Source organism: Gobio gobio (assembly GCF_949357685.1).
Source record: "Gobio gobio genome assembly, chromosome: 6".
Taxonomy (NCBI): domain Eukaryota; kingdom Metazoa; phylum Chordata; class Actinopteri; order Cypriniformes; family Gobionidae; genus Gobio; species Gobio gobio.
In genome coordinates this window covers 5546589-5572572 of record NC_137102.1, presented here as the reverse complement: position 1 = coordinate 5572572, position 25984 = coordinate 5546589, and the positions used below count along the sequence as shown (strand labels likewise).

The window sequence follows — 25984 nt, the reverse complement described above, 5'->3', positions numbered from 1 at the left end:
TTTCTGTTCTGTCCTTTTCAGCGCCGATGTCAGTTGTTATTGCTTCTCATTGATCTCCGTGCAAAGTGAGAAGTGAACTAAAATTAATGTCGATTCCAGTAGCCGGATCGATGACCAGAGTTATTTTAATCTGGATTTGTAGAATTAAAAAAAAAAAGGAGCACGCGCAATTAAACGTTTTCATTCCTGTTAACAATTAGGAGAGCATCCTTTCCCATGCACAGACAGCGAGGATGGAGACAGCAGGAAGAAGTTGCAATAATAGCTATATGAGTGGGTCTGGATGCAAAAGAAAAAAATCCCTCCGACACCGCGCGCTGAAAGTAAATGAAGCGCGCATTTCTCAAACGCACCGGCTTGATTGGCCTTTTGTCTATTCCGTGTTATCGACAAGCGCGCCGTTTCCCAGCGAATTAAACTAGAATTAACCCCGTTAACTCGTACCCACCCGCCCTCGTGCATGTTTATGTTTTCACGTGCTAATAAACACTTCACCGAAAGCTCATTTGTCATGCAGATGGTGGCATGCTATGGTAATTAAAATAATCTACAAATAAAACCGCAGTTTGAGCACGGGGAAAGGCCGCGGTCCTTAAAGGATTCTTCTCAAGTCGTGGAGAAATATTTCAGATGCGCGTGCGTGACAAGTGTTTGGACGGTTGTATAAAGATGGAAAATAATCAGGTGTAGCCCTTGGATTGCCTAACTTCACCATGTCCCCTTCCATTATGTTTGGAAGCGTGCAGACACGCCTATTCATGTACCTTTTTATTTAGTGCCGAGGCGGAACATTTGAAATTTTATGGTGAGTGAGATACTTTGTTTGTTAGGTAAAGCGCCTCAACCGCAGCGATGCCTTTGAATAAAATCTGCTTCTACCCGGAGGATCGTCTTTCATAGCCTGTCCACCATACCAAACTCTAAATAGTTTCTTTCTTATTATTATTGTTCTGATTTACATCTATTGGGGTTTTTATATTAAAGAAAAAAATGCTTTTATTCATTTTTAATTATTAAATTAAACAGTTTACCACGCCAATTGAATTATATAATAAATTGACGCGCGTTGACCTCATGAAGAACTGTGTTTATTTAGCCTTTGGGCGTTGGCTGCGCGTGCACTTTTTATTTTCTAAGTGCAGACAGCATATAGATTTTCTATTTTTACAATTAGTAATTTTGTATATAATAGTTCCTACTATTAAAAGTAGCTTCCAAGCATTTCTGATTTACTGACAGTCAACGCTTGCTTTTTTGATACCTGTCCATTATTTAGCTGTGAGTTTTAGTGCTGTAAAATAAGTTCATTTTACACCCTCTCTCACAAGGCATTAACAGGATGCACTGATCAATAAGAGTCCTATATCTCTCCGCTTGTTATCTTCCCACTGAACATTAGATAGATTACATTTTTTTATGCACAAATTTTGCAGAAGGATGAGCATGACATTCATTCTGTTTTCTTACTCGGTGGAAAATGTTGTGGAGCTGAACTTGGAATAAGAGGCCGACCGTGCTAGTTCAATTATTCTTGTGTTAGGCCGGCCAACAAGTTCAGACGGTTTAGTGGCAGACTGCTCTTGCATTGTGCTTCGTTATCTATTATTGACGAGCCTCTGGTTGGCAAACAGTGTGCTCAAACCGGGCAAAATCAAATCCGTGTAAAGTCTCTTTCTCTCTCTCTCGCTCTGTCTCGGTACACAGAGGTGGGCAGCAGCGGGCAGCTCTACGGGGTTTGCTTGGCTTCTTTGCAGTCCGGTCCTGGCCCTGAGCAGAGAGGATCCAGACACCTTGCAAATAATCTGGGCTTAGTGAGGAATTAGTTGGCTCAGGTGGGTGGGATGAAACAAACAGTCCATCAGCCCCTGAAATGAATAGGACAGGCAGGACAGGAAACTTTGAAAATCATTTTGCTCACAATGAATCAATGTGTGCCCGCCGCAAAGCTTTATTTGAAAAGCAAATCCTCACTTACTCTGACAGCTCATGCCGGGTGGCACGTTTTTTTACAGCGCGAGTAAATTGTGGAGAAAGAAAAAAAAAAGTTGCGAAAGTTTAGAGGCATGCCCTCGGTATACTTATGCAGGCGATAAGATCCAATAAAGCAGTGATTGATTACCACTATTTATTGCTGGGTTTTATTGTGTGTCATACACTGTGGGGAATTTATTTGTTGATAGTGAACTGGAGTGTTGAGGCACAGCTTGTACTATCGTTATTGATTTAGTTAGCTGTATGTCCAAGTGTCATTATCCTTCACTGCTTTCTCGCTCCGTCATTAAATCTCACTTTCACGTCTTCAGAATGCGGGTGTTCATTTTTTTATGTCTCATACTGCAGCTGCTGCACGTTATTGAATTGTTCTGCGGAAGATTTCATATCGCAAGGGCTTTGATTCTAAATCGGCAGGATGTATTATCTGCGTGGTCCTGAGTTGCAGGCCAATGACTGTATTTTCAATAATATCGAATGTCCTAGGGAATACTAATACGCACAGCACCGCAAATTCCCTGATTGACAAGCTGACGTGGTGCGGTGACGGCGGCCATTTCGAGTGGATGCTTAAGACGACGGTTGTGGATGAGCACAAGTTTGCCCTCCAGGGTGATTGATAAACTGCTAAGACCCTTCAGACAAAGGCATTTGGGAAGTTTTCAAGAGCACAGAAGTTCAAATGTGCGATGTCTTTCCCTGCGACGGCGTTCGAGGGCTCTCCATTTTAGCAGCTGCACACACAACAGCCTTCACACCACATCACGTTTTTTGACAGCGCTGGAAGCGTTTCAGTGCAAGTTAAAAAAGCGTGAGAAACGGTTGGCACGGCTTAATTTGGAGCAGCAATCAGCATGAAATCCGTTCGTCATCCGCATTCTTGTAACTGTTGCCATTTTTGTCCTCTCACGTGGTGTCTAGCTCAGGCAGTTAGAGATGTGTGGGTTTGGATGCGTGTGTTTTCTGAGGGTATTGAATGACAGTGTCTGCCCTGTCCTGTAATAAAATGTAAGAGTGGCACTTTCACGGTTGTCAACAATCTCTAAATATACTGACAGACAGGCAGTTTGAGTGGCACCCTCTGCCGAAACTTTAGCATTTTCTCTCAGCAGTCAAATTTGACAGTCGTTTGTTTTGCGATGAAATTGGATTCATTTGCACGGCTCCCCAGTCGTTGACAACTTCTTATTTGTCTTTGTTGTGCCCTCTCTGTTTCCTTACATCACTAACTTTCTGAGAGAGCTCATCGCCGCAGCTGACACTGCAATATCATAACAATGTAATTTGAAAAGGAAATGCAATGATTTTTTGCTGGATCACTGTAACAATTCAGTGACAGATTTATTTCATTCCCGGATAATCAATCTCAGTTTTTTAACTCGTGACAAATCTATCAGATGTATGACATTTAAATGCAAGTTTCCGGGGAAATGATAATGATATATTTTTTTATTAATAATAATAATACAACCCGCATTTTGTACTTTGCCATTCAAGTCTATTTTCGAAGGATTTTTCTGATACAGAGATGAATTTCAATGTTCAGCGCTTAACGCAGTGATTGATAGACGAAGGGAAAGAAGCGTGACAAGAGTTGAGGTGGACATTGCGGTCCTACCCCCCTCTCTATCTCGCTCATACACACTCTTTAGCGTGTCAGTGTGTGTCAGGCTGACTCACGGTTCTCCTCGGTTGCTCTGGGACACTGGGCTCTCAGTTAGCGCATGCTTTTGTGCGTGTGTGTAGCTGGGGCACCAGGCAGACCGGCCGCAGCCACAGAAATGATTAGCACATCTGTACAACACTCAGCCTGGTTAGGCTCTTTCTTTCTCTCTCTCTCTCTCGTGCGCCATTGGGGGGATATCCTGTGTCCTTTTATTGGATTGTCAGTTTCACACTGCCTGACTGCGCTGATGGTAATGATAATAAAATTGAAATATCCAGGTACTTATCACTGTATTACCTTGCTATCAACACCCAGCCGCACTCATTTTTTAGAGGTTATCCGAGGGGAGAGATTCGATACAGAGACGAGGCCCTGATGAGTGTGAGAGTGGAAAAAAGAGGGGGCTTTCGATATTGGTACATTTTCAAGGTGCTATTTTCCCAGCTAGGCCGGGTGAGAAGACAGAAGGTAATGCGATTCTTGGGCTTCTCGCCAGCATCAAGCGGTGTAGTGTAACCCATTTTCTACAGACAGGAAACTGCACACATTCCCCTGCCATGTATGTGATAATGTAAAGCTCTTTTTACTGGGCCGCAGAGTGTGTGTGTGCAGATCGAGTTTTAAAATTGATTCGAATGAGTGTTCTGGACAGCTGATATCTGTAAAAATGCCCCGATAAATTCCCCTGGAGTTTCTTTGATGCAGTCTGATATTCTGTGTGGCATTTGAAATGGCCTCGCCGTGACACAAGTCTAAAGGCCCATCTATTTGAATTACTCTGAATAAGAGGACCTGCTCTCCAGATGCGTGGATTAAATTCTGCTTACCGTACAAGCATGTGACGACATACAAGAATTTGGGGTCGGAAAGATTTGTAATGTTTTTGAAAGTCTCTTGCTCACCATGGCTACATGTATTCGATCAGAAATACAGTAAAAAATGTAATATTGTACTACAATTTAAAAGAACTTTTCTAATTGAATATTTTTTAAATTAGCTGAATAAATTAAATTAGTCGTCAGTGTCACATGATTCTGCTGATAATCAAGAAACGTTTCATATTATCATTGATGATATTTTTCTGAAAATGTTTCTGTGGAAAACGTGATAAATTTTTCCAAGATTTTTGATGAATAGAAAGTTCACAATTGCATTGAAATTGAAATCTTTTGTAACATTATAAATGTCTTTACTGTCAAGTTTGATCAATTTAATGCATCCTTCCCGAATAAAAATAAACATTTCTTTAAAATAAAATATTACTGACCCCAAACTTTATTAGAAGTATATTTCACTTTTACGTAAGTGTTACCTTTTTGACCCTTTTTAATGATTGTTGCTTATAAAAAAAACAAGGTCATTTTGATTTGTAATGAAGTTGAGCAGTACACTCGTTTCTAAATTTCATGCAAGTTAAATGTCCGCTTAACTTGTAATAGATCACTTTCGGGTCACCCTCAAGGGATTGGTGATGATGGACAGACTCGCACGCACACAAATAGACAGATTTGCTAAAATGCTTCTCATTAAACCCACTCACACTTTTGCCAATCAGTGAATCTTATCCTCCTGGGCTTCTTCTCGGGCTGTTTGGCTGCAGCTGGGGTCAAGGGGTGAAGTGCGGCTAATTTATTCATTCAGTCAAATATCCTGTGCAGATGGCAGGCTGATATGATATCAGTATGAGAATCCCATTGGAGGCAGAGGACCAGGGTGTTCACATGAGCAGGGCCGCGCTCTCTTATCTGATCAACGCGCGGCTCTTATCTGCCTCAGACGCCGTTCTGCTCCGCAGACGGGATAGATGGAGTAAGAGGCTTATATGTGATCTGAACCTCAGATCTGTAGGGGGGAAACTTTCTATTTCAGAAAGGGAAAAGTAGGCAAGAGTGTTTTTAAGTGGTCTAACTCCTCCTCTTTTCAACTTTCTTCAGGTGGAGGACCATCGAGGATGAGCCGGAAGTGAGAGCGACCCCCCGATTCTGCCACAGTTGACCGCACAAAAGTTTGCACCATTCTGCCCATACCGTTTACCCCGTCTCTCTTCTCTCCACCCCTTCCCCACACCCCTCTGCTCTCACCCCTAACCCCCCCTCCGCCCAGCCCAATCTCCAAAATGGACTTGCACCGGGCGGCTTTCAAAATGGAGAGCTCCTCCTACCTGCCCAACCCGTTAGCATCCCCGGCGCTAATGGTGCTAGCATCGACGGCGGAGGCCAGCCGCGATGCCTCCATCCCCTGCCAGCAGCCTCGTCCATTCGGTGTGCCGGTGTCCGTGGAGAAGGACGTTCATCTCCCCTTCAACAACGGTTCCTACACATTCGCCTCCATGTACCACCGGCAGGGCGCCGTACCGCCAGGCTTCCCCAACAGAGACTTTCCTCCTTCCCTCCTACACCTCCATCATCAGTTTGCCCCGCCAAACCTGGACTGCTCGCCAATAAGCATGCTCAACCACAGCGGCGTCGGGGCCTTCCGGCCCTTTGCTTCTCCTCCGGAGGACCGTGATGGAGCAGGAGGGGGATACCAGTCCGCCTTCACCCCTGCCAAGCGGCTAAAGGGCTGCCTGGAGGCCGAGGCATCCCCGCACCTGCGCTACTCGGATGCAGAAGGGAAAGAGTACGACTTCGGCGGTGCTCAGATCCCCTCCAGCTCGCCTAGCGCTCTCAAAGCCGTGGAAGACGCAGGGAAGAAGATCTTCGCAGTGTCAGGCCTGCTGTCAGACCGAGAAACCTCGTCCAGCCCAGAGGATCGCATTGAGCGCTGTGAGTACACTCTTTTTTTAAACAAACTGCACTATTAATGTCTGCTAACTGTTATAGCTGTACACTTTTAAATACCGGTTCTACTTTTGGAGTCTTCTACTATTTTTCGATCCCAAAGTGCACTTTTTTTCCGTCCTGTAGGGATCTGGTCCGCTTACACACATTTGTCTGATAACTTTAGTTGTTTTGTATGCAACAAACTACCTTATAAGATGGGTCATAAACATGGGTTAAACTTTTTAAAGTTTGTTAACTAAGTTAGCTCAAAAAGTATTTATAATAATGGCAAAAAAACGATTGAAATTTGAAATGGAACATTTGATAACCAAATTAAATGAATCCAATGGGAAATTACTATTGGTAATATACGGAAAGTTCCACCTAAACATCACTTTCTGTGTGTGTAACAGTGCTTAACTTATACATTTCTTGCTGTGATATGTTATCCCTGTAAAATAGAAAATGTGTCCCACATCACAAGTCAAACTGCTGGGGAATGTTTAGAGAGTGTGCCCTACCGGTTCTACAGAGCAGATAAATTCCACAGATAAAACTCATAAATGAAATGGAGGTTTCTCATGGGTGAGAGAGTGTGTGTATGTGTGTGTATGTGTGTGTTTCGGAGGTGAGGAAATGTGAAATGTGTGCACAGATTCATAAGACCTCTGCAGAGCGGAAGCCCAGTGGTATTACTGTAGTAATCCAACCTGACCACTCTTACTCAAATACATTAGACGTCCCTGTGAAAACATAGGTACACAGCACACACACACACACACACACACACACACACACACACACACACACACACACACACACACACACACACACACACACACACACACACACACACACACACACACACACACACACACACACACACACACACACACACACACACACACACACACACACACACACACACACACACACACACACACACACACACACAGTTCTGAAAACCCTTTTTTCCAGCTTTCATTCACAGTACGTTTACCAGCTAAAAGAACTAATTGTTTTTGTAAATTAATCTAATTTGAGAAACACCCATTTACTACGTTGTAAATTGTTGTAATGTGGATTTCTATTATTTTTATATTAATTTAAGCATAATTACTATTGGCAAATCCAAACCTCACTCCTAAAAGAAAACTTTTTGTTTTGCCTTTTTTGAACTAAAACAAATGTTGGACCCGCCACTTTATATTAGGTGTACAACAAGTACATTGTACTTATATTTTTATTCAAGTACATAATATTTAAGGCCGCCTAATATAAAGTGGGACCAAAATATGTATTTTAACTATGAACCATTTTCCCAATTTAGTTGTACCTAAATATAGGCAAAAAAAAATTTGGAGCAATTTTTTTTACTTTAAAGTATAGCTAAGTAACCCCCACCTGGCTGCCCATACACACAAATATGAGTGTATTTGTATTTGTTATTAAATTCAGAAGTTGTAAAGGCATTTGCTGGTCTTGCTGGATGCCATCTCTATTTTTTTTATTCTCGTTCTCTATTTTCTGGTGACACTTTACTGGTTCCATTTATTAATATTAGTTATCTACATTAGTTGACACAACCTAAAAATGAACAATTCTTCTACCGCCTTTATTAAGCTTAATTGATGTGACATTGACTAATCCGTTTAAACTCAAAAGTTAAATGTATTAACATTACTTAATGCACTATGAACTAACATTAATAAACAATTGTATTTTTTTATTAACTAACATTAACAAACATGAATAAATGCTGTAAAAATATTTAGCTCATTGCTAATAGCTATATGCATTAACTAATGTTAGACCTTTTACTTGTTTATTTTATCTGGCCTTCTTGTCTTATTACTAGCATCTCTCTCTCAGCATTACTGTTCTCATTTTTAATATGCGCACTCTCTTTCAAATCCTCAAGTTTCGGATTTTTAAATATGACAATTTTTCACATTTTCTCCAACCTGCTTACTCTTTTTGGGAGAGCTGTATTGCGACTGGGAGGCCCAGCCGTGGGGGAAGTAGCAAGAGTGGGATACAGAAAGAGAGGGGGCGATGGAAGCACCCTTGATCGAACAGATGAGAGACAAGGGCGGCGAGCTGAGACTGATCCGATAAAAACAGCAGCACGCAGGCTGGGAGGAGCGTGAATGACACCCAACAAGAAACAAGAGAGGAAGGCAGGAGTGTGAGGGAGGAAGAGAGACAGACTAGAGGAAACTGTGTCCAGTATCTCATCTAGAGTTTCCCCTCTGAGGGTGTCTCGTTTGAAAGCACTTTTTAAGACATCCATCGAGGCGCTTTTGAACCAGCAGCTGCACAGGAAGCAGCGATGCGGCTACGTGGATTATAACACCTTCACCCTCAGCTCAGATTAAGCGCAGATAGTGGCTCTCGAGGGCCATTCCAGGTATAATCCAAGTTCCTCAATGGACTGTAATCTGACATTCATACTATCAGATAAGAGCAGCGGCTTCTCTTGCTGAAATGAGAGGGGATTAGGCTGGCGGAAGGGATAGGAAAGCCTCAGCCTCCACTTTGTGGAGAAAGAACAGAGAGAGAGTTTTAAAATACAATGATTGGGAGAGTAGGAGACAGTTTTGCCTTCTCACTCTCTGCCTCTCTCCTTCTCCTCCTCTCTTTTGAAGCTGAATCTAATTAGATTAAACCTTAGGCCCACCAAGGGCTCTAATGCAATTGAATTTCCAGCAGTGTTGTAGAAGAGACTTAAATTGGGTTCCCCTTGACTGGCCACCGTGCTGCTGGCTGTCACTTCAGGAGCCCTGTCCTCTCTCTGGGCGTTAAGCCCCAAATCTGCACTGTACTGCAACCGGTGTGATTCTCAGACTCTACGCTAGTGAGCAGGAAACCTCGGCATGACACAGTTCTATCATGACACAATTCCTGCAGATAGCCTCACCCCTACCCCTCACCCCTAGTGCTTTGAACAATTACACTTCAAAGAACTGTATTGTATTGACATGATTGTTGTTTTGCATATTATATTGCTGGCGCCTCTATATATACACACAATGTTTTTATTCAAAATTAACAAAATTTAAATAATGAGCCAATACACCATCAATCCTTCCGAAACGCGTTTTTGTCTTACCCTGATTCACTACACTCTAAAAAATGCTGGGTTAAAAACAACCCAAGTTGGGTTGAAAATGGACTAACCCAGCAATTGGGTTGTTTTAACCCAGTGAATGGGTCGTTTTAACCCAGCGGTTGGGTTAAATGTTTACTTAAAACAACCCAATCGCTGGGTTAAAACAACCCAATTGCTGGGTTAGTCCATTTTCAACCCAACTTGGGTTGTTTTTAACCCAACATTCTTTAGAGTGTATGGTAAGTCTATGTTTATAGTAGGGATGCACCGAATCCAGGATTCGGATTAAGATTCGGGAGGGCTTTTTGACGGGTTTCGGTTTCTGCCGAGCCTTAGCATTTTTTTCCACCGAACCGAACCCTACACTCTAAAAAATGCTGGGTTAAAAATCAACCAAGTTGGGTTGAAAATAGACTAACCCAGCAATTGGGTTGTTTTAACCCAGAAATTGGGTTGTTTTAAGCAAAGATTTAACCCAACCACTAGGTTTAAACAACCCAAATGCTGGGTTAAAATAACCCAATGGCTGGGTTAGTCCATTTTCAACCCAACTTGGGTTATTTTTAACCCAGCATTTTTTAGAGTGTGCGTGTCTCATCATATATGTTAATAGAGAAATGTTGTTTCGACTAATATGATGCATGTGAAAATGGCATCGGTTAGTCACAACGAGCGAGATGGTTTGACTAAATCTCGAACCTCCAGGGAATCACCCATTTAAAAAAAAAAACACAGAGCAGAGTAGCTTCCGCTTGCAAAAAGAGAATACGACAGAGCTTGTAATAAAACAAGAACCAACATAGGCTTAGCTTTTCAGAGATGGCGAGAACTGAGGGATTTGAAATGTGGTAAAAGCTACGTTGAGATGGTGTTTTTATCACTCAACAGGTAAGTAAGTAGCCATATGTAGTATTGTATGTGTATATAAATATACTGTGAAGGGTAATTTCAGTATGGGTTGTGCTGGAATTTATTTTCAAGGAAGTACTCTGTCTATTAATGGATATAGCTAGAGTAACATCTTCAGCTAGTCAGCTTCAGATCCTTTCCATCTAAACTGGTTATATCTCTTAAGCCTAGTAGTGAATATTTGATGAGCAGTATAACCGTATTCATCCGCACAGTCACACAGAGCCGTAGCACAACCAAAACAATGTTCTTCCGCAAAATGCATGCAGTTTTGTTCTTTTAACCGTCAGAGGGACAAAAGTTACCTTTTATTGAATTATTATATAAACAAAAAAAATGTCTTTATTAATTAATATGATGGAAAATATAGTATCATTAATGGGATGATTATTATGATGATTTTTCTTCTATAGCATGTGTCGTGTGTGTTCATTTCCTAGTGTGAGCTTGTTACATCTGGAGCTTGTTTGCTTGCCTTCTCCCTGTACACACACCCAGCAGTGAACCTGACCCAGGACAGCTATCCCAGCTTCTCATCCACAGGGAAAAATGTGTGTGATAAACATAGAGACTGAGATGGTGTAACCTGTTTCCAAACTCAGTGTGAGCCACAGGAAAAAATGAGACATGAGACGTAGTCTTAGAAGGAATGAGGGAGAGAGAGATGAAAGAAAGATAAGAAAAAAATAATAAAAGGCAGGGGATGAGCAATCAGCAGCGCCGTGAGCTGAAACGCAGACTGCAGCTGCCTTCCTGAGCAGCTGAAATAAAAGGGAAAAAATCCTTAAGACAACAGAGCGCAGCTACACGGGCTTCCTTCCTGACGTGACCAGCTCGTGAGCCGTGTGGGCCTGTCTCCATAAATCCCCGCTGATTTACGGGGAACCGGGTGGCTGGCAGCTCCGTGCTTAACCCCCACCACCCCGGCCCGGTCTTAAAGCCAGGCCGCCGGCCACCCGTCCTTCCCCATTGAGCTCCCACACACTCGTTCCGAACTTTAAATGATTTCAGCCCGGGTTGAAACAGCGCAAAGATTACGCCAAACATCACCACATGTTAAAGGGTTAGTTTACCCAAAAATGAAAATTCTGTCATTAATGACTTACCCTCATGTCGTTGGACACCCGTCAGACCTCCGTTCATCTTCAGAACACAAATGAAGATATTTTAGTTGAAATCTGATGGCTCTGAAAGGCCTCCATTGGCTCAATGGCACGGTTCACTCTCAAGACCCTTAAAAGGCACTAAAGACGTCGTTACAAAGTCCATCTCACTACAGTGGTTCTACTATAACTTTATGAATCGGCGAGAATAGTTCTTGTGCAAAAAAACCCCCTAAATAACGACTTATATAGTGATGACGATTTCAAAACACGGCCTCATGAAGCTTTGAAGCGGTATGAATCAGTGAGTCGAATCATGATTCGGATCGCGTGTCAAACCGCCAAACTGCTGAAATTTGGCGATTCAAACTGCTGAATCGACTCACTGATTCATAACGCTTCGAAGCTTCATGAGGCCGTGTTTTGAAATCGTCATCACTATATAAGTCGTTATTTAGGTTTTTTTTGCGCACAAAAACGATTCTCGTCGCTTCATAAAGTTATTTTAGAACCGCTGTAGTGAGATGGACTTTGTAACGACGTCTTTAGTGCCTTTTAAGGGTCTTGAGAGTGAACCGTGCCATTGAGCCAATGGAGGCCTTTCAGAGCCATCAGATTTCAACTAAAATATCTTCATTTGTGTTCTGAAGATGAACGGAGGTCTGACGGGTGTCCAACGACATGAGGGTAAGTAATTAATGACAGAATTTTCATTTTTGGGTGAACTAACCCTTTAAAAGATTCTCCCGCGTCCTCCCCGAAATATTGTTACAGTGGCAAACCTGGAAGGGACTGGTTCTCTAATTTACACAGCTGCTGAGGAGCAGCGGCGAGATGCATTGTGTTAGCAAGCATAGTTATTTTTGTATTGCGTCTCCCTGTCGCTCTCCGGCTTTGTAGTTGCCAGTCAGCCACTGGGTTTGAGCCTTTAATTATTTGCCGGTGCTCTCTTTTTCGTTCTCCTGCTCTCTCTTTCTCCTCACTCCCTGCCCTGTCTGCGTGATTGATTCTTGTTTTCATGTTTTTCGATTGGGCCACACAGATCTGTCAGACTGTATAGTTATTCCGCCGTCTTTTCCCTTTCAAAAGCTCTGAAGAGCAGTGTGCACTGACAGCTGTTAAAACACACAGTTGTTGTTTTTTTACCTCTTTTTTTTGTCAGAGAGCAGATGTCAGTGGCGTGTTTGTGTGTGTTTTTCTTTGGGGTGTATTGAAAACTTTGGGAAACAGTTGCAGCAGAAGTGGCAAATGCACCAGGATACATCATAATAATGGAAATGTGTTATTATTGAACAATAGAAAATGGCCGGCTTGCGCTCAGTTGGAGGTAACCGTTTTTTAGAACCGAAATCTTTCCTGTCGCTCGTCTCCGGCAGGTGAAGAGTTAAGGAGATCAACATTGTCATCCCAGCTAAAATCCCTCTCCTTCTGTCTCTCCCTCCCTCCCTCATCTGTCCTCCTGCTCCCTCCTTCTCTCTGTCACGGTCTAGTGGCGAGGTTAAGTTAAGTAAGAGTGTTCTAATAATTAGGCTGCAGAGCGACCGCTCGTCTGTGCTTACCCAGATGTTAAAAGGCTTGTCCTCTCATGTTGCCTCCCTGTTGGTACTCCCTCCACCCTTCATTCTCTTTTCCAACTTCTCCCTCTCTCTTTCTCTATCCACAATTGATCTATCTATCTATCTATCTATCTATCTATCTATCTATCTATCTATCTATCTATCTATCTATCTATCTATCTATCTATCTATCTATCTATCTATCTATCTATCTATCTATCTATCTATCTATCTATCTATCTATCTATCTATCTATCTATCTATCTATCTATCTATCTATCTATCATCTCTTTTCCAACTTCTCCCTCTCTCTTTCTTTATCCACAATTGAACTTGCTCTATCTATCTATCTATCTATCTATCTATCTATCTATCTATCTATCTATCTATCTATCTATCTATCTATCTATCTATCTATCTATCTATCTATCTATCTATCTATCTATCTATCTATCTATCTATCTATCTATCTATCTATCTATCTATCTATCTATCTATCTATCTATCTATCTATCTATCTATCTATCTATCTATCTATCTATCTATCTATCTATCTATCTATCTATCTATCTATCTATCTATCTATCTATCTATCTATCTATCTATCATCTCTTTTCCAACTTCTCCCTCTCTCTTTCTTTATCCACAATTGAACTTGCTCTATCTATCTATCTATCTATCTATCTATCTATCTATCTATCTATCTATCTATCTATCTATCTATCTATCTATCTATCTATCTATCTATCTATCTATCTATCTATCTATCTATCTATCTATCTATCTATCTATCTATCTATCTATCTATCTATCTATCTATCTATCTATCTATCTATCTATCTATCTATCTATCTATCTATCTATCTATCTATCTATCTATCTATCTATCTATCTATCTATCTATCATCTCTTTTCCAACTTCTCCCTCTCTCTTTCTTTATCCACAATTGATCTATCTATCTATCTATCTATCTATCTATCTATCTATCTATCTATCTATCTATCTATCTATCTATCTATCTATCTATCTATCTATCTATCTATCTATCTATCTATCTATCTATCTATCTATCTATCTATCTATCTATCTATCTATCTATCTATCTATCTATCTATCTATCTATCTATCTATCTATCTATCTATCTATCTATCTATCTATCTATCTATCTATCTATCTATCTATCTATCTATCTATCTATCTATCTATCTATCTGTCTATCTGTTTCATCTCTATTTGAAAATCTGCTTTGAAGCGTTTGAGATTGATGATTACTGTATTGCTTTACTTTAAGAGTGAAGTGATCTTTCTCTCTCTCTCTGGTTGCTCTTGGCTGAAGACAGCAGGTGTCAGTGCAGCAGGCCATGGCTGAACTGCATTTGCGGTGTAAGGGAGCACCGGGCCGGGCCATTGTTACGGCATGATGCAGATCAAGGATTAGGGCTTCCTGCCTGGGCTTTGTTGGCAGACCCACTTGAATTGGACTCAGGCTGGTGTGTGCGGACCGCTGGAGCCACTGTTAGGGAAATGAACAGGGGAAATGAGATGAGAGCATGCATCCTCTCCAGACAAACAGCTGGGATCAGAGTGAACGAGTGAAGGTCTTACACACCACAGCACAATGCTCATGAATATACTGTAGCTCTTTATTGCCTAACAAACACACTTGTTTGCTGTGAAATAGTGTATTGCTTTGATTTATTTGTGGTTTAAAAGACTATAACCGTTATGATCCTAAATGATTTCCATTCATGTTTACATGCAGCTGTATGGCGGTTCTGCACCCAGTCTCCCAGGCTCTAGGTCAGGCTTGTTCCCATGGCCTGGATGTGGGCCTTGTGGTGATGTCACACTTTGCTATAAAAGCAAGCTGGAAGCGGTCCGCTGAGTCCTGTAGAACCGCACAGCTGGCATTAGTATCCGTTCTGCACATGCACCCGGGGTCAGGGAGCCGGTCATGGTACCACAGCGGGCCGTCCATCAGCCCTGAGTTTAGTTCCGGGCCACCGGCAACCAGGAACAGCCCTTAGATCAGGCTCAAACTCCCCTCCTCCCCATCCTGGACTAATGCAGATGTGCTGAAAAGCCTCATCCCCCTGAGTCCCTTAAAGAGGTAGGGGATGAAACTTCACTCTCGCTAACAGGTTCACCACCCAGAGCTCAGCAGACCCAGCCCAGCCAGCCAGCCCACCACCTCTTTATCCTTCTCTCTCTCTTCCTGCACCCATCCTCACTGTTTCCCCCAGTAATCTAATCTTCTCTTCGTGTGCGGGTGCAGTCTTCTGTGACAGACTTGTTTCCAAAAAGCCGGCTTGGCTAAAGGACACACGAATTATATATATTTATTGCTTCCCCTAAATGTGAATTATTGAACACAAGTGATTACTGAGCGGGATGCGATTTTTGGGAGTTTCAGATGACTGTCGTGGATTAAAACAACAGTGACATCTTGCATGAGAAATGTCTTTAATGTAAGCTCGGCTTTCTCCCGAACATTAGCATTAGCTAGAGGCGTGCCGTAATCCCTTACACCTGTAGCCGTTTGTGGCTTGTTTTCGGCTGCTCTCAGCTCTGCTTTATTGCTTCTGAGAGGGCCGCGTGTGTGTGTGTGTGTGATCATTGCTCATTACCGGTCGCTGAGACCTGAGGCGGAAAGGCGGCTCAGGAGAATCTGCATGGAGATACACACGCTCCCCCAGAATGCCAATAGCCCGCACACATTAGAAAGTGTTGCCATTTTGTACCTTCTTCCCGTCACTCTCTGTCCAGGCGCTCGTTGGGGCCTGATTAATTATTTAGCAGCATGTATCATCTATTTACCTTAGTAATCCATCTGTCAGCACGCTTATTGATCCAATCCTGCATTCTAATTGTGCATCCTCTCGCAGCCGCTAGCTCATATTTAAATTCAATGCCTGTCACTGCGCCTGACTGTCTGTGCGCCGTGTGAATATTGCGTCTGTCGCTGCGGTTGAGTTTCAGAGTTAAGCTACAGCTGTTCTGGAGGAAGTGAGAGTGTATCTTTCGTCCCCTCTCAGGTGTTGACTGCATTGTCATTTTTAAAGTGACACATGGAAAGGCGGGTTTTTATTCAGAAAGATGTGGTCGGAAACGAAAGAGATTTGGGAGGAATGAGAAGAAATCATGAATCAAATATATATATATATCCATTTCGTCAACCCTCAGTTTCATTCCAATTTCCCCTTACTTTCTTTGGTGTCCAAAACCTAAAACAGCTGCTGTCTATCTATCTATCTATCTATCTATCTATCTATCTATCTATCTATCTATCTATCTATCTATCTATCTATCTATCTATCTATCTATCTATCTATCTATCTATCTATCTATCTATCTATCTATCTATCTATCTATCTATCTATCTATCTATCTATCTATCTATCTATCTATCTATCTATCTATCTATCTATCTATCTATCTATCTATCTATCTATCTATCTATCTATTTATCTATCTATCATCTATCTAATCTATCTATCTACACTCTAAAAAATTCTGGGTTAAAAATAAACCAAGTTGGGTTAAATGGACTAACCCAGCATTTGGGTTGTTTTAACCCAGCGGCTGGGTTAAATGTTTGCTTAAAACAACCCAATTGCTGGGTTAAAACAACCCAATTGCTTGGTTAGTCCATTTTCAACCCAACTTGGGTTATTTTTAACCCAGCATTTTTTTAGAGTCTATCTATCTATCTATCTATCTATCTATATATCTATCTATCTATCTATCTATCTATCTATCTATCTATCTATCTATCTATCTATCTATCTATCTATCTATCTATCTATCTATCTATCTATCTATCTATCTATCTATCTATCTATCTATCTATCTATCTATCTATCTATCTATCTATCTATCTATCTATCTATCTATCTATCATCTATCTATCATCTATCTATCTGTCTGTCTGTCTGTCTGTCTGTCTGTCTGTCTGTCTGTCTGTCTGTCTGTCTGTCTATCTCTTTTCCAACTTCTCCCTCTCTCTTTCTCTATCCACAATTGATCTTGTCTGTCTATCTATCACAATAAAGCTGGGCATTTGCTAGAAACTATCATCTATATAATTTAAATAAATACATGTACTCCTTTCAACAAAACAAGCCACCATTCGTATTCGTTCTCCCAACCCCCAGATTGCATGAACAGGATTGTTGGATATCATAGATAGTGATTTTTGCTTTCCCACCTGTGTATACTGCTTGCAAATGTATAGCATTTTTCATCTTTCGGTCAGCCATTCTCTTACTGGTTCTCTTCCTATCCAGCGTTTTCACTTTCATCCCTCTCTTCTTCTCTGTGGGTGGATGTGTGGTGGCAGTAGGGGTTTGTTTGTTGTGGTGACAGCGAGGCGGCCGCTGATAAGAGCACGGTGGCAGCTGGCTGCTGTGGCTGTGTGCGGTTAGTGAAAAGGCCAGAGTGCGGGGCGGTCAGGAAGCTGAAACGCTCCTGCAGTTGTCAGGCTGGTCTGTCTGGCCAGGCCCCCTCAAACTGGGCTTTTACATGCCAATAAAGAGGGCCGTTTCGGGGGTGGGCTGGTAGCCAGGCAGCCTGGGAGAAAACAGTTAAAATAGGCACTTAAGAGCGCCCTCCCCCCTCTCCGATCACGATGGGTTACGCCGCCATCCTCAGTTGTGTTCTAACAAGGCTTTTGACATAATTGAATACAGTAGCCCTGAGTAGATAAGCGTTTCGTGTGCCAGACACTGTGCGTCTGAGAATTCTGGCTATGTGTGCACATACTGGAACGGCATGTGTGTGTTTTTTATTAATTTGCCTGTGTACAAATTCTGTGTGTGTGTCCGCATGCTCACTGCCAGCTGGACGTGTGTGAGCTTATATCCTTCCTTTGATGGCCCACTCCTCTTCAGGGCTAATAAGAACAGATGCGCGAGCGCCCAGCATGAGTGATCGTGCAAATGCAGCAATCAGTAAACACTCGCTGAGTTAATGACACCAATCAATGGCCTTTTAAAACAGCTATTTGATAATTGCAATCATCAATGCCTCCTGTAGTATACATTACAAATGGACCTCTCCTCTTCTTCTCCACTCCCTCCCTCTTTCTCTGTCTCTCTTTCCCTTTTTACTCTTCCTTTCGTTTTGTGAACATGGATCCATGGTCATATTATCCTGTCAACTGCTGTAATTGAACCATATGCATCTCGGCCTATCATTGAGCCCAGAGTTGTTAGCATTTCAGTCCTCGTCTTTCAAGATTTTTATTGAACTTGTTTTATTGAAAAGAATTGAAAACGCTCAAAATATGTGAAAGTTTTAAGCGTTTTAAATCCAATGGATAATTCAATTAACATTTTAGAAGTCTAAGAAATATAAGTCTAAGAAATATAACAAAATAATTTAATAAGTATTCATACTTGATGACTTTTGTAAATCTAAAACAATTTGAACTTAATAATGGCCTTAAATCAGTTTTAATAATTTCTTTTAAAATATTTTATATCTTAAAAACATTGAAAAGATTAATTAAGTCATATTGAAACTTAAAAATGGAATAAAGATGTTTTAAAGGGAAAAATAAGTTCACTCCTACTTTAATTTCATACTGTATGTACACTGTAAAAAATGCTGGGTTAAAAACAACCCAAGTTGGGTTGAAAATGGACTTACCCAGCAATTGGTTTGTTTTAAGCAAACATTTAACTCAGCTGCTGGGTTAAAACGACCCATTCACTGGGTTGAAACAACTCAATTGCTGGGTTAGTCCATTTTCAGTTGTTAGCATTTCAGTCCTCCTCTTTTAGGATTTTTATTGAACTTATTCTATTGAAAAGAATTGAAAACACTCCAAATATATGAAAGTTTTAAGCGTTTTAAATACAATGGATAATTCAATTAACATTTTAGAATAAATTATCTTGCTAAACCCAAGTCTAAGAAATATAAAAAAATAATTAAATAAGTATTCATACTTGATGGCTTTTGTAAATCTTAAACAATTTCAACTTGATAATGGCCTTAAATAAATTTTAATAATTTCTTTTAAAATATTTTATATCTTAAAAGATTAATTCATTCAGTGAATTTGCATTGTACAAGACATGTTGAAACTTAAAAATGGAATAAAGATGTTTTAAAGGGAAAAATACGTAAATTTTTAACCACTACTTTAATTTCATACTGTATGTACACTCTAAAAAATGGGTTGAAAGCTGGGTTGATTGTTGAATTGACTTACCAAGCAATTGGGTTGTTTTAACCCAGCGATTGGGCTGTTTTAAGCAAACAATTAACCCAGCCGCTGGGTTAAAACGACCCATTCACTGGGTTAAAACAACTCAATTGCTGGGTTAGTCCATTTTCAACCCAACTTGGGTTGTTTTTAACCCAGCATTTTTTAGGCGTGTACATCACCGGTGTCTCAAACTAACTGTAAAGTCAATCTCAACAGAACAAGAGGGTTAATGTTTAAAAAAAAAAAATTTGCAATTAAGAAGCCCGAGGCAATCATCAATTTCATCTTATGTGGTGGCAGGTATATTGATTCATTCGCTTTTCATTTCTTTGTTCCTTTTAGTGTCCACTCCGTGTGAGCGATACAGTATCGGACAGAGAAGACACAGTTGTTACGAGTGATCTCATGCGCGAGTGCTCTTCCTGTCTGTGTTTTCTGAGTTTATTTTTGTGCTACATCAAAGAGCACGGACGCTCTTTGACCGCATCTCCTCTCGGGGGGTCAAAAATCTTCTTAAGCAGAGACCCCCTCCACTTCACCCCTATCAAAGACCCCCCCCTCGGTCGGCCATTTTCAGCCCAAGACCACGACAATTTCAGCACTGCAGAGCCGAAAATTGTCACCATTGAAAATGGCACCTAAAAGTGGCTAATCTGAACTCCCTCTTTATCTAGCCCCCCCTTTCTCTCTCTGTGTGTGTGTGTGTGTATATGTGCTTTTGTGAGTTAAGCTGTGATTCACACCTGCTGCTGTGTAATCCTGTAGTCATGTTGGCCCCTGGCTCCTGTGCTCGCGCGGCTCTGCGGGTGCCATTTGGATACGGGCTGTCTAATATCACATCCCCACGGCAGAATGCACGGCATCCGCCTCTGGGGAAACAGGGGAGTCTGCGAATGGAGGAGGGGGGTGGGCTTAGAGAGCAAAAGAGAGCAAATCTGTCACTTTTCCCAAAGCAGTCACCCCTGTGACCTCCATTCAAAGATGTATTGATTTTCCAGTGCTCTGTCTAACAAGCGGCAGGCTGAGTGGGGTTTAGTGATAGTGGTCGTATGGCTCGGACACAGCATGATGCTCTCTTCTAGAAGTTAAACACGTCTCCTCTCTGTCCTCATTGCGGGGGCATCAAACAAGTGCAAATAATCAAAAGGCACTGGCTCCCCTCGGCTTCCCCTTTGCAGATCTCTCCATGTGAGACCGTTTTTCTGCACACGTATGACAGCGTGTTTGCGCCTCATGTGGGGCCTTTTGCTTTAACTTCTGTCCTTCTGCATGTGTGTCCAGTTTGCTTTGTGGGGTTTTACTTGAACTTTTTCTTTACTGGTCTCCTCAGATGCACACTGTCTGGTGAGATGCAAAGATCTGTGGAGCAGAGCGGAGGGAAACAAAGCGATCATGTACAAACAAACAGTATCGGTGGAGAAGGGCCTACACCTCTCAGAGCGAGCCTATCCTTCAGTATATTGGGAGACAGAAAGAGATGGGAGGAAAGAGAGTAAGGCTGCATTCACACAGCAGAAGAATACCGATGTCACTAAATATGTTAAGTTTGTTTATAAAGTCCTCCATTTTAATATTTTGTAATTATTTGATGTATCATACATTTTTAATGCTATAAAACAAACGAATACAGTGTTTTTTCATTTAAAATTCTATTTACGTACACATATTGAAGATTTATTCCAGTTAAAAAAGAAATGAAGCTTCACTTTTCTTTTCACTACACTCTAAAAAAAAAGGTTCTATATGGCACCAAAAATGGTTCTTGCCTGTTAATCATAAGGGAACCTTTTTTAGTGCTATATAGCACCAATTTTGGTGCTTCAGTGGTTCTTCAGCGGTTCTTCAGAGGTGCTATATAGCACCTTAGTCAAAGAACCGGTGAAGAACCTCTGAAGAACCGCTGAAGCACCAAAATTGGTGCTATATAGCACTAAAAAAGGTTCTCCTATGATTACGAGCCAAGAACCCTTTTTGGTGCCTTATAGAACCTTTTTTTTTTTTTAGAGTGTATATGGCACCAAAAATGGTTCTTGGCTTTTAATCATAGGGGAACCTTTTTTAGTGCTATATAGCACCAATTTTGGTGCTTCAGCGGTTCTTCAGAGGTTCTATATAGCACCTTAGTCAAAGAACCTCTGAAGAACCTCTGAAGCATCAAAATTGGTGCTATATAGCACTAAAAAAGGTTCCCCTATGATTACAAGCCAAGAACCATTTTTGGTGCCATATAGAACCTTTTTTTTTTAGAGTGTAGATCAGAGGAACACGTTAAATCATTTAAAAGTAAAGTAAAATGGTTGATTTTTAATTTCTACTATTTTATATGTATATTATCGAGGTCTCAAACTAAAAATGCATGTCAATCCCAACAAAACACGAGGGTTAACGGGAAAAAAATATGATCTTTTGAAAGGGGGTTGATTCCGTTATCATATTTCTTGCACTTTTTTAAATACCTTTTTTTTCTGAAAAATACTGACCTTATTACTGAAAGTTGTTGTTTCACACCTGCTTGCAAATACAGTTTTCAATACCAAAACATTACCGTATGAATGTAGCCAAAAAGAAGACAGGCAGAAAGCACTAGAGAAAGAGAGCGAATAGTTTACTCCAGAAAAAGGAGGCTTGTTTTTGAGACGAGACTGTTTGTTCAGTCAGGCTTCAACAAACCTGCCACCAATGGCTTGCCGAGCGGGGCGAACACAGAGGAATGTTTCACTTCGTTTTCTCAGATGTGTTTGTATTTCACGGAATGATGCACAAAGAAATACAAGATTTGTTTTGTGCCTTTCCAGAAAGCCAGTTTTATTTTTCCTCTTGTTTTTTCTTCCCCTCGGTGGATTTTCAGGCAATCTGTTACGACTGCAGCTGAATTCTCATAATGAACGTGCGAGGCTGTTTGCATCAGCAGCGGATGTAGACAGTGGCACACACCGTGTGAATAGCAGAAGGGCCTGTAAAGTGGAGGTTTTAAAACTGCCCGTCTTTGCGGCAATGTCACAGTAACAACTGGAGGGATGTTATGAGCCCGCTTCAGTGGCAGGTGTCTGGGGAGAAATGGCCTCACGCAGAAACCTGGTGTTATATCCGTGGTAACAGGGCAATTGGCGGGGTCGGGCAGACGTCTGCATTCCTTAGGCAGATTGCATGGTGGGAAATGTTTTGGTAGGGGTTCGAGGTTTGCTGTAATGGCAGGGCGTGGACTGACATGACCCTCACCCCTAGCCACATGCTGTTGAGAGGTGTTAAGGGCTTACACAAAAAGTCAAAAACACAAGAGTGAAGAAGGTTTGAAGTAATGGCTAATAAAACCGTTTGCCCCGTAACTGTATTTTTTGAGGATTCAGCTTTATTTCACGAAGAGTAGACGGAATTTCGGGTTGGTGTCGTGGCTTAGCAGTTTACGGTGCTCATGGAAAGGATGTGAGTTGGAATCTGGTTTTCATCAATTGCAAATCTTCCCCATACTTTCCGGTCCTCCATACAGTCTAGCAAAAATAGTATGTGGTATTTTAATAGTATAAATTACTATTAAGTTAAAAAAATTACATATACACTCTAAAAATGCTGGGTTAAAAATAACCCTAGTTGGGTTGAAAATGGACTAACCCAGCAATTGGGTTGTTTTAAGAAAACATTTAACCCAACCGCTGGGTTAAAACAACCCAGTTAGTCCATTTTCAACCCAGCTTGGGTTATTTTTAACCCAGCATTTTTTAGAGTGTAAATATAAAGAGAGATAAGAGCGTTGTCAAAACCGATTAGCAGCGCTTAATCACATCTAACACAAAGGTTTGTGTTTATATAAAACATATGTGTGATATATGTATATATATATATATAAATGTCTGTGTGTATATAAAATATATATATATACACACACACAGACTTTTATATATATATTTACTTATACATATATACACTATGTATATATATGTCACATACATTTTATATAAACACAAACCTTTATGTTGGATGCAAATAAGCGCTGTCAATCAGTTTATATAATATATGTGTGTATATACATTATTATTATTATTATTATATATATATTATAGACATATCTGTGTGCGTATATATATATATATATATATATATATATATATATATATATATATATATATATATATATATATATATATATATATATATATATATATATATATATATATATATATATATATATATATATATATAATAATGTATATACACACATATATTGTATAAACCGATTAACAGCACTTAATCGCATCTAACATAAAGCTTTGTGTTTATATAAAATATATGTGTGACATAAATATACACGCACACACATGTCTATATATACGTATATAAACAAACTATTATCGATTTGACAGCTCAAATATATATATTGATAAATTATATATATATATATATAATTAATTTTTTTCTTTCTTTTTTTTAATCTATGCTAAATATACATTGCAATTTCAGCTGCACATTTATTTCACAATAACATGGACATTATAGATAATTTAACATAGGCTTAAAATATAGTAGTCTGTATGTGAATTATTAGCTTTGAGTGTGAGTCTGTGTGTGTGTGTGTGTGTGTGTGTGTGTCCACCCTCGGGGGTCTTTTCTAGCTCTTATACCTGTTGTAGCACGATCTGCTGCTGTGTTAATAATATTCTGTCGATACAGCGACGTGATGAGCCGGCTGTCTGGTTTGGGCTGTTCTACATCCATCATCCCTGCTTCCAGCCTCCACCCGTCAATATCGGGGCCCAATGCTAATGGTGGCATTTAACCAGCGGATCTGACAAATTAACCACCGTCCGTCTACAAGGGTTAAATATTCATCATCCAAGCTTTAACCAGTCCTAGCCCCCCTCATAGTGCACCTACAGAGCGGTCACATGAGCAGCACTACATCACTCACATGTGCCCTGAACAAGGCCCAGAGCACCAGGAGGGAACTGAGGTTAAACATACTGTCTTCTTATGGCCAGGAACTGTGAAAAATGGTGACAGTCCTCTTATTTATTTGTTATTTTTTTAAGCCTGCGATATTCTTACCGGCGAATTTCGCAGGACAGACGTGTGCATATACACATCCCTTGTGATCTCTGCAGTTCGCACCCTCATGCTCGGGGTTTGTTACAATCAAAGTGTCCCATCACCCTACCTTTCTCTCAGCTTGCGGTGTGTGTGTGTGTGTGTGCGTCTGTCTGTCTGTGTGAGCGTATATGTGTGTGCAAAGCATGAAAGAGTCCCTGGTTTCTACTGTCCAACCCTCCCCTCCACTGATCCTTATGTCCCCCCCCCCCCCTTCTCTGTCTCTCTTATTCAGCCTGTCCATCAGTGGCCTCATAAATAATTCATTGCACTCTCCCTGATGTCTTGTCACCTTCCCTTCTCATTCGCCACCTTGGCTCCCTCCTTTCACTTCCCCTGTGCTGTCCTCAGTGTAGCGGAACACCCCAGGAGCCAGCGATGCCCAGACCACACACACCCTCTCTCTCTCTCTCTCTCTCTCTCTCTCTCTCTCTGTCTTTCTCCTTTCTCATCTCTGGCTCCTCCCTCTTCCCCTGTCCCAGTCAATGGTCATTCAATCAGAAATGGCTTCCTTTAGTGTGCTCCATTTGTGGGTTGCATTTGTAGCCCGGTAATTAATAGCATGTCCTTTTAAACTGTCCTCTTCCTTTAAGATTCATGCACTCTGCTCTAAGGCCTTGAACACTGAGGAATAGCAATAGAGCCCTTTGTTTGTACAGTATATGTGTCATTATGGGGTTTATAACTCACATATGTGACCCTGGACCACAACATTTTTTTGAAATTGAGATTTGAGGCATACAACTATTTGAAAATGTAGAATCTGAGGGTGCAAAAAAATCGAAGTATTGAGAAAATCGCCTTTAAAGTCGTCCGAATAAAGTCCTTAGCGATGCATATCACTACTAATAATACATTTTTTATAAATTTACGGTAATCAAAATCGACGTGCTACATGTTAATAATATTCTTTATTGTATTTTCCTGTCAAAATAATGGAGTTAATTTGGATTTATTCAGCCTTTAAGAACCAGCAGATGATATGTCGTTTTTTCCAGTAGTGGGCGGAACTAATGCACATACGGCAATCTCATTGGCTGGCGCTCATCTTTTCCTGGCCCTGATTTGATCAGCAGTTTGAGCGAATGCTGTCAATGTGATTAATATTCATTACCCCGCAGCTTATCAATCCTTAGTGCGTTGTATATTGTTATTAGTAGTAGAATTAGTAGTATTATTATTCTCTTTTAATAATATAATATAATTACTATTATCTATTTTTTTACAGACACAACAATATCTTAAGCACCACCACCAGTCCAAAGTTCAGTTAAATGATATGCATTTATACATGGTTACCAACAGTTTTAGTTCTAATAACTGAAGTTTTATCATTAAATAGTGCTTGATTATCATAATATTATAACATAGTCTAATGCTTGATTGACTGATGTTAAGCGTGTACGTTCAGATATTTAAAAAGCTGTGCCATTTTACAAAGATATTGATACATTTAATAAATAAGTATAATATAATAAAGTATATATCTTTTATATACTATTTAGTAGGAAATTTACAAAATATCTTCATTGAACATGGTATAAATGAAAAATCAATAATTTTGACCCAACAAATATGCGACCTATGAC

General features: G+C 40.6%; 1 protein-coding gene across 1 annotated transcript in view; it reads left to right on the top strand.

The window, feature by feature from the left end:
• Nucleotides 1-5774: 5774 nt before the first annotated feature.
• rnf220a (ring finger protein 220a) overlaps nt 5775-25984 on the top strand; it is a gene marked incomplete at its 5' end in the record, with an annotated part of 170342 nt that continues 150132 nt past the window's right edge. The window contains one exon of the mRNA XM_079820325.1: nt 5775-6423. Within this exon, the coding sequence (XP_079676451.1) occupies nt 5775-6423 (649 nt within the window). The remainder of the gene's footprint in view (nt 6424-25984) is intronic.